Source organism: Etheostoma cragini, chromosome 7 (assembly GCF_013103735.1).
Source record: "Etheostoma cragini isolate CJK2018 chromosome 7, CSU_Ecrag_1.0, whole genome shotgun sequence".
Classification (NCBI taxonomy): Eukaryota; Metazoa; Chordata; class Actinopteri; order Perciformes; family Percidae; genus Etheostoma; species Etheostoma cragini.
This window is the reverse complement of record NC_048413.1, coordinates 27,290,594-27,299,558: the sequence shown is the minus strand read 5'-3', so window position 1 is coordinate 27,299,558 and position 8,965 is coordinate 27,290,594. Positions and strand designations below refer to the sequence as shown.

At 43.9% G+C, this 8,965-nt stretch overlaps 1 protein-coding gene across 1 annotated transcript in view; it reads left to right on the top strand.

Annotated features, from left to right (window-relative positions):
• The window catches only part of tbc1d25 (TBC1 domain family, member 25), an 8,141-nt gene extending 1,775 nt beyond the window's left edge, over nucleotides 1-6,366 (top strand). The window contains exons 3-7 of the mRNA XM_034875824.1: nucleotides 840-994; nucleotides 1,600-1,727; nucleotides 1,984-2,172; nucleotides 3,118-3,393; nucleotides 4,153-6,366. Of these exons, the coding sequence (XP_034731715.1) occupies nucleotides 840-994; nucleotides 1,600-1,727; nucleotides 1,984-2,172; nucleotides 3,118-3,393; nucleotides 4,153-5,856 (2,452 nt within the window). The 3' untranslated portion in view covers nucleotides 5,857-6,366. The remainder of the gene's footprint in view (nucleotides 1-839; nucleotides 995-1,599; nucleotides 1,728-1,983; nucleotides 2,173-3,117; nucleotides 3,394-4,152) is intronic.
• Nucleotides 6,367-8,965: the final 2,599 nt, after the last annotated feature.

Here is an 8,965-nt window from a genome sequence, read left to right as displayed (position 1 = left end):
TTTTAGTCGCCTTTTAGTTGCCCGTTAGTCGCCTTTCAGTCGCCTTTTAGTCGCCTTTTAGTCGCCTTTTAATTGCCTTTTAGTCTCCTTTTAGTCGCCTTTTAGTCGCCTTTTAGTTGCCTGTTAGTCGCCTTTCAGTCGCCTTTTAGTCGCCTTTTAGTCTCCTTTTTGTCGCCTTTTTGTCGCCTGTTAGTCGCCTTTCAGTCGCCTTTTAGTCTCCTTTTAGTCGCCTTTTAGTCGCCTTTTAGTTGCCTGTTAGTCGCCTTTTAGTCTCCTTTTAGTCGCCTTTTAATTGCCTTTTTGTCGCCTTTTAGTTGCCTGTTAGTCGCCTTTCAGTCGCCTTTTAGTCTCCTTTTAGTCGCCTTTTAGTTGCCTTTTAGTCTCCTTTTTGTCTCCTTTTAGTCGCCTTTTAATCATTTTTTTGCTACCTTTCGTCACCTTTTCGGATGTCCGTCCCCTTCCTGTGTGGCTAGGACTATGGTGACCTGGTCCTCAGGTCTCTGCAGGGTAAATCCAGACCGCTAGCTAGACTATCTGTCCAATCTGAGGTTTCTGTTGACGACTAAAATAACTTTCAGACGAACATGTTCCATCAAAACAAGTTCCTTCCTGAGGCTATTTTGCAGCGGCACCGTGGCTCTGTCCGGCTCTTAGCCCCGCCCACGACGATTGTGATTGGTTTAAATAAAATGCCATTAAACGCGAGCACCTTTTTCTAGCCAGATCTTCCTCCCCAGCACTACGGAGGAGGGTCTTGCGATGTGAGACTATGGTTCCTAAACTGTGACATAGACACGTTACGCACGTCAGCATTTTCTTCTTCTGTCTTTTTAAACCAGGAAGAGGAATTTCGGGATCAGTTACCTGTCTCGCGATCGGAGCGGTGCTGAAACGTATCTGTCTCTGCTGTCCGACTGGGATTTGGATGTCGCATTTGTGGGTGCAGCAAAATCACATCTGCAGCTCAAGATGGACATAAAACCCTCAGAAGACAGTAAGGACAACCCTGTACCCTTAAAGCAAGCGTAAAAAAGATAAAATGCAAAGCTTATATTATACTGCAGAGAACATAAAGAGTGGAGGTCAATGGGAAAATGTGTCATTTGCAGTTAATTTGAAGCTAAACTGTAAAATTTCATATATATAGTATAAAACAATTATTAGTATTAGTATTAGTATTAGTATTTTTAACAATAATATGTGTCCCCCTAGCCTTCCTATGGCCCCCCAGGGGCTAGAAATGGTGATAGGTGTAAAAGAGCCGTAGGTATCACAGGGCTGTTGTCCGGACTCAAGACTGTTTTTCTATGGTCTCGGACTTGTCTCATGACAAGCAGGTCATTTAAAAAATAAAAATTAAATCCGGCTCCACCTACAGCCTGTAGTGAGATTTGCAAACGTCCCCAGCTCTGTTTAGATGCACCAATCAGGGCCAGTAGGGGGCGGTGTCTTAATGAGTGTCAATCACTGCTCAGACACACACATTTCATAGCGTTCTCTACTGACTGAGACTAAGAAGATGTCGATGTCCAAAGTCCTGGATCTTTGCAATCCTACCTACGGCACCTTTAAAGTCTCCTACCTTTTGTCCTACTGCAGGTCCTGTTATGGAGGAGTGGGACATCATCAGCCCCAAAGACGTGATTGGCTCCGAGCAGCTTCTCACAGAGCGGACTCGGTCTTTGGCATCTGCATTTCTTCCCTTCACACAGTCCCTACTGTCCCAGGTCTGTCTTTAACCTTCCTCATACAGTCCCTACTGTCCCAGGTCTGTCTTTAACCGTCCTTATACCGTCTCTACTGTCCCAGGTCTGTCTTTAACCTTCCTCACACAGTCCCTACTGTCCCAGGTCTGTCTTTAACCGTCCTCATACCGTCTCTACTGTCCCAGGTCTGTCTTTAACCGTCCTCATACCGTCTCTACTGTCCACCCTCTATCAGTCAGTGTCTTTTGCTTACACGCTTGGTTCCCTCTTTGTTCAGGTGGGCCGCACGCTGAACAAAGTCCAGCAAGCCCTCAGCTGGTCTTACGGGGAGGAGATCAAGCCTTTCAAGCCCCCCCTGAGCGACGCAGAGTTTCACAATTACCTCAACGGACAGGGACAGTTGTCCCGACCCGAGGAACTGCGACTGCGCATCTACCACGGCGGCGTGGAGCCTTCACTGCGCAAGGTAACGTCCTTTATGAGCATTACGTTTTAGGCCGTTAATAAACTGCCTGTTGAATTTAAAAGCAAATGAAATAAAATCATTTCCCACAATGTTTTATTGAACAAACTGAACACTGAATTGAATGTAAAAGGCAGCACTAAAAAAAGAATGATTGTTACATATTTAAGTGCAGTTTTCGGCTCATATTTTCTTTCAACTAACACAAAAAGCCCTTCGTCTTTCATATAATGTCGCAGCCTATTGCAAAGGGTTTATTGTGGCAGAAGATATCACGATGACAATGAAAAGATAATAAATTGTACAGCCCTAGACTTAAAAAAACAAACATTTTCCTTGTCCAGTAATAAAACAATGTTGGTTAGAGATACATAAAGATATCGAAAATATTTTTAACACAAAAGTATCCTTCAAATTTACCAACTTTATCTTGGCTAACAAGGACTTTTTATCCAATAAAGAGAAATCTCTTCAGAATTTTAATCATTGCTTTGTAAGAAAACTGTCATTAGACACTGGCTCCTTCCTGATCCCCCTACTCTGGAAAATTGGAGAGATTGTTTTAATGAAATTAACATTTTTGCTCCGTTTGCAGATGAATAGATTTTTAATCTTATGGTTGAAATGGGTATCCTATGTTAATCAAACACAACACGCAGGAATGTTGTCCTGAATGTTGTCAAGATGGAGGTAATCAAAGGTTGATTTTACTGTACTGTATTTTACGTACTGTTTATTGACAAAATATTTGTATTGTATGTATTAGAGATATGTCTTATAGTGTTAGGGTTAGGTGATGTAAATTTGACTATTGTATTGTTCCCAATGTTTCAAAAGTAAATAATTATATATACACAAAAAAAACAACTTTTATACTAATTAAACTAACTAATTAAATAATTAGTATTTTTATTAACCAATGCTGCGTTGTCTGCGGTGTTATTTTAGGTTGTTTGGCGGTACCTCCTCAACGTCTACCCCGACGGACTGAGCGGACAGGAGAGAATGGACTACATGAAGAGGAAGACGAGGGAGTACGACCAGCTGAAGAGGGAGTGGACCGCCCGGGTCAGCCACGAGGACCTGGAATTCATCCGTGGGAATGTTCTGAAAGACGTCCTGCGGACAGACCGGGCTCACCCGTACTACGCGGGCTCAGAAGACAGCCCGCATCTGACCGCCCTCACAGACCTGCTCACTGCGTTTGCCATCACACATCCACAGGTGGGTAGAGTTGTCAGTCGGTTACCTTGGACCAGCGTTAGGTTTACGGTCTGAATCTGCGTATCAAATCTTCCTTTTGAATCCCACGATTTAGAGGTTTTCAAACTGTGAGGCACCTTAACAGGAGGTTGGGGGGGGAGGGGGTTGGAAGGTGGCATATGGGACTACAGTAATATGGATATAATGATTAAGTGTGTAAAGGCCAATAATAGAACAGCTGGAACAGTCTGGTTGGTTTAAAATGATTTCGTTTTACTGTAATGCAGCCTTTAAAACCAGGAAAAGACACACTTAACACTTATCATGTCACGATATTACAATATCCAAAATCTAAGACGATATCTAGTTGCAAATCACGACATTGATATAAAATCGATATGTTAACCCACCCTACCCTTGACTTTTCTGCTGTTACGTGAACTTACCACAGACAGTTCTAGGGAAACAATAGATAATCAACCTTTTTTTTTGGCCAAGAAAAATAAAATCTGGTACAATTACAGGGGAAACACTGCTTTGTTGGTCCTCATGTTATAGTAAATATACGCACTTTCCCTGGCATAACAATGTTTAATCGTAGCTGATTCTATGCATAGAAATGAGTTTATGCATGATAAATGAGGCCCCTGATCTACCTTTTGTAATAAAAAACTTCTGTTAATTTGCCAGCTTATTTTATCCTTAAAGCGCGCTTATATCTGCATCGTTTGCAGTTCTTTACTTTATGTTAACAGACTTGTGTAACTTTGTGTTTTTCAGATATCATACTGTCAAGGCATGAGTGATATTGCCTCCCCAATCCTAGCGGTAATGGACAACGAGGCACACGCCTTCATTTGCTTTTGTGGCATCATGAAACGCTTGGAGGGGAACTTCCGGCCGGATGGCCAGCTCATGTCTGTCAAGTTCCAGCATCTGAAGCTGCTCCTGCAGTACTCGGATCCCGAATTCTACTCTTACCTGGTGTCCCGGGGAGCCGACGACCTCTTCTTCTGCTACCGCTGGCTGCTCCTGGAGCTTAAGCGAGAGTTTGCGTTCGACGACGCCCTGAGGATGCTCGAGGTGACGTGGAGCTCGCTGCCCCCGGATCCTCCAGAAACCGAAGTGGAGCTCCTGGGACCGCCGGTGGACTCGGATGAAGAGACGTCCCGCAGAGAGAAGGGCAAGACGGTTGAGAACGGTCTCGGAGATGACGAGGAACAAAAGGAGAATCGGCGTAGACGACACATGCTGAGGCCTTCGAGAGAAGAACCAGATGTGAGCAGGAATGTCACCATAGAGAAGAAAGAGAGGAGAAATCTCGGCGCTGAACAGGAAAGCGAGGCGGGTGAATGTGATGTTCCTCAAGCGACCGTGGACAAGGCTGATTGGCAGGCTCCGTCTCTTGAGAGGCAAACTAGTTTCGGGGAGTTTAAATACTACTCTGCCCGAAGTGAAGATAGCTTCCATATGGAGGACGCTGAGCTGCCGCAGCGTTTGGTTTCTTCAAAGTCAGCGACGAGCATCGCAAGGCGCCAGTCCACGGCTGATAGCGAGGAGGACCCAGGAGAGAGAACACCTCTCATAAAAACCGGCGACAATGGTTTTGCTCCAATAACTTCGCCTCCTCTCTTTCCTAGTGGCCTTCCGATCTGGAAAACCGGCCCCTCTGTCTCCCCCACATCTTCAGCGTCGCCCTCCAGCTGGCCAGGTGCTTCTCCAGACTCTCCTCCAAAACCCCCATCTCCATCCACGACCAGTGGAAGTGAGGCCTTATTGAGAACTGTCCCAAAAGTATTGACCAACCCTGCCCAGGTGCTCAGCAGTACAGGGATCAACTCGCCCACAACCCCCGCTGTAAAATCCTCTGTTGCGTCTCCAAACCACGCCCTGAGTCGATCTTTACTCGCTTCGCCAATTTTGTCCTTTGGAAGAGGCCCGTCGCTGTCTGGCGGCAGGTCGTCCTACAACAGTCTCCCTTCGCCCGGCAACAAGTCCCCCAGCACTACAGCTAACACGCCCAGTTCTACAAAAGCCGAGACCACCAGCATCAAACCGTGTTCCCTGCCGCCGCCTCAAGAGTTTGGCAAAGGCAACCCCTTCATGCTGTTCCTGTGCCTGTCCATCCTGCTGGAGCACCGAGACCACATCATCAAGAACAGCTTGGACTACAACGAGCTGGCCATGCACTTTGATCGCCTCGTGCGGCGCCACAACCTGAGCCGGGTGCTGCAGCGAGCCAAGGCCTTGTTCGCCGACTACTTGCAGAGCGAAGTGTGGGACTCGGAAGAAGGGGACGAGGTCAGTTCGGACTCTCCGACGACAGCCACCGCAGCTCAACACTCCCCCTCTTCAACCGGCTCTGCCAGGCCCATTTACAGCCCCTTAGCGTCCCCTCAGTCGTCATCTCCGAACTCAACCTATAACCTCGCAACCACCATCCCCTCCCCAACAGCTCCAGTTTCCCTTTCTCCCGTCTCCTGATTCCTTCACTGGCTTCCTATTCTCAGTGAACTCCTCTGTAGACTTGGTTTGTCGCCCATTGTAGAGGTTTGTCTTTTTTTATACAGCCTTCCACATTGAATTGGGCTGTTAATGGGTGACTAAGTTTTTGTTTGTTGTTGTTTTCTTCAACCTGGACCCATGTTTTTGTGTTGAAGTGACTGATGGGAGCAGGAGTAATGTGTGAAATCGGTCCAGTATTAAGCAAGAACGCTGCAGTCAAAACAAGCTACAATGACAGTTATTGGGCAATTTCACAACTTCAATTTACGTCCACTAAAAGTGCTTTATACCACTGACAGGCTCAGTTTAATATTTCAAGTATCTGACAACATTATGGAAAGGATCCCTACAGAGATAGATCCTATTTGTTTAACATGAATCATCCCCAAAATCGCTGTTGCAAAACTCACCTAACAACCACTTAAATTAACAGTAATTTTATCATGGTAAGACACACTTCATTCAAAGTCGACAGAAACAAAATAAAACTACCAAAACCCGTCTTGGTTCGTCTTTCCAATGTTCCAACAATCACCACTCTGGTCTGGGTAAAATAAACCCTTAATTCACCCATTTGCCTGTGGAAACATGCTGGCTCTACACACCCTAAAAGTACTAATTATTTACATGGAGTCTGGTGGGTTTGGAAATAGTGATTTCTGAGCTTTTTCTGGTTTAAGAAAAAGGATCTTACTTTTTAACAAAAAGGTTTATCTCAGTAGGGATCCTTTCCATAGTGTTGTCAGGCAAGGGCTGGGCAATATGGAGAAAATTAAATATCACGATATTTTTAACCAAATACCTTGATATTAATACTGCAACGATATTAGTAGTTGGAGTAGTGTTGACTATTGGTGCTTTCACAAAATACTTACACAATGAGATTTTTGATGAATAATCATCAGTAATGTGGATATAATGACTAAGTGGGTAAAGGTAAATAATAGATCAGTTACACCAGTCTGGTAAGTTAAGGAAATAGCATCACTTTACTGTACTTAAGCCTTTAAAACCAGGACAAGACACCACTTCCATGTTACGATATCCAAAATAAGACAATATCTAGTCTCATATCTCAATATTGATCTTGTGCCCAGCTTGCAGCCCGGTTCGTTGCTGTCGGTTACAGCGTTCTCGCTCAATACTGGACCAATTTCGAATATTTGTGTTCACATTAGTCACTTAGACACACAAATGCATGAGAAAATAGGGTCCAGGTTGAAGAAAAACGAAATGAACCTTTAATGATATTGTCATTCTGTGTATGATTGAATGCATAGCTACTTCTATTTATTACCCATGTCTGTAATCGTAATATTTGATTTTTTTTAATCAACCGTTAAAGCTCAGCTGTTTTATTGTCTGTCCTGGAGAGAGGGGATAACAGAGCTTTATTTCTGATCGCGTGGTAAAGGTTCCTGATGCATGAAATGTTAAACCCGGGGGTTCTGGTGGAGGTTTACCAGAACCAACAAACGTTAAGCCACCTGGTGCATTTAGCCTCGTTGCCCTTTTTATGAACTTTGTTTACAGGCTCCTCTTATGTCCAATGAGCCACAAAAGTGTCCTAACTAAAGCACTTGAATTAGTTTTAAAGATGAGGGAAAATCCAGACTCTAATTTGTTGTCAGTCTTTCACGAGGTGAACTGGTGACAACCATAGACTGTAAAAAAATATGTGCGTCGCCATTTTGTTTTTTTGCAACCGGATGTGATGATTTTTGTCGGCAGAAAGCTAAACAAGACGTTTTTAGGCGACCAAAAATTAACTTTAATGAAGTGAAAACACACAGTGAGACGGTCTAAGTTTAAGATGAAAACACAGTGTTAGCATGGTTAGCATCGCCAGGCCTCTGTCCTGACAAACAGGTCCTGCTTTATTGTCTATTTTAAAATAAATGGGGCCATAATTTACTAAATGGACATCATACTGAGTTGAAGAAGAAGTGGAACTAGCAATTGAAATGATAAACTCATTCTGAAAATATTTACTGAGGTAATAAATCAAGTAAGAAGTAGACCCATACTCACAAACTTCTAAAGAAAGAGACTTCTTTCTGGAGCCGGTGGAGTCTCCCCCTGCTGGACGTTAGAGAGAATGCAGCTTTAAGGAGTCTCCCCCTGCTGGACGTTAGAGAGAATGCAGCTTTAAGGAGTCTCCCCCTGCTGGACGTTAGAGAGAATGCATCTTATTGGAGCTTCAGCATCTGCTTCACTTTTTAGACCCAGAAGCGTCGTCCATTTCTTTTTACAGTCTGTGATTCAAACTCACAACTTCAGAGATTTTTTGGGGGGTGTTACTAAGATGAGTCATAATTCCAGTCACAGGTGGTTTATTTTTATTTTTCATTGTGTCTTAAATCTTTCATGTGACAACCTAGAACTGTTAATACCTGTTTTCTGAAGTTTTTGACACCAGAGGAACAGATGAGGCTATATAGATGTTTTCAGTTATTCACAAAGTAAAGTCTCAAATCCAGTCAAAGTACAAAGGTAAATCAGAGAGAGAAAACCGGACAAATCATCATTTTTGTATTGATGACGCACAAAACAGATGTTGTGTCATCTAATTAAGAAGACACGTGGACGCAGTTCTGTAGAGATCAGCTCTGTGTTGATCTCCATTGTACATATACCATTCTGTTGATGTACTGTAGTATGCGCTGGACTCATACATTCAATCTACAACAGTAGTTAAAGGAAGTACTGTACATTATTCGATGCTTTGGTGGGTCATTGTTCAGAGATGTCTCAGTTTAGCACTTTGGTTTTTGCTGTTTCCCAAAGACATTTAGTTCAAAGGCACCATGGAAACCTGAGGCTGCGTCTATGTGGCGCACAGTATCGCAGTATTGGGAGTTTTAATACTTGATTTGCGTGATCGCTGGTGGACGGAAGAGGATTAGAGCCACATGTGAAAAACGTGTTTGAGTTCAGAGTTTGAAGTTCTGACTTCAGACTCAGACTACAGCTACAGCTCTACGTTTTGGTTTTTATGCCGAGTTTTTACGCCAAAAGTGATCTTCGTGCACACCTTAGTGTTTTGAGCTCCATGGGAATGAGAGGGGGGAACGCCAGAGCAGGGGGG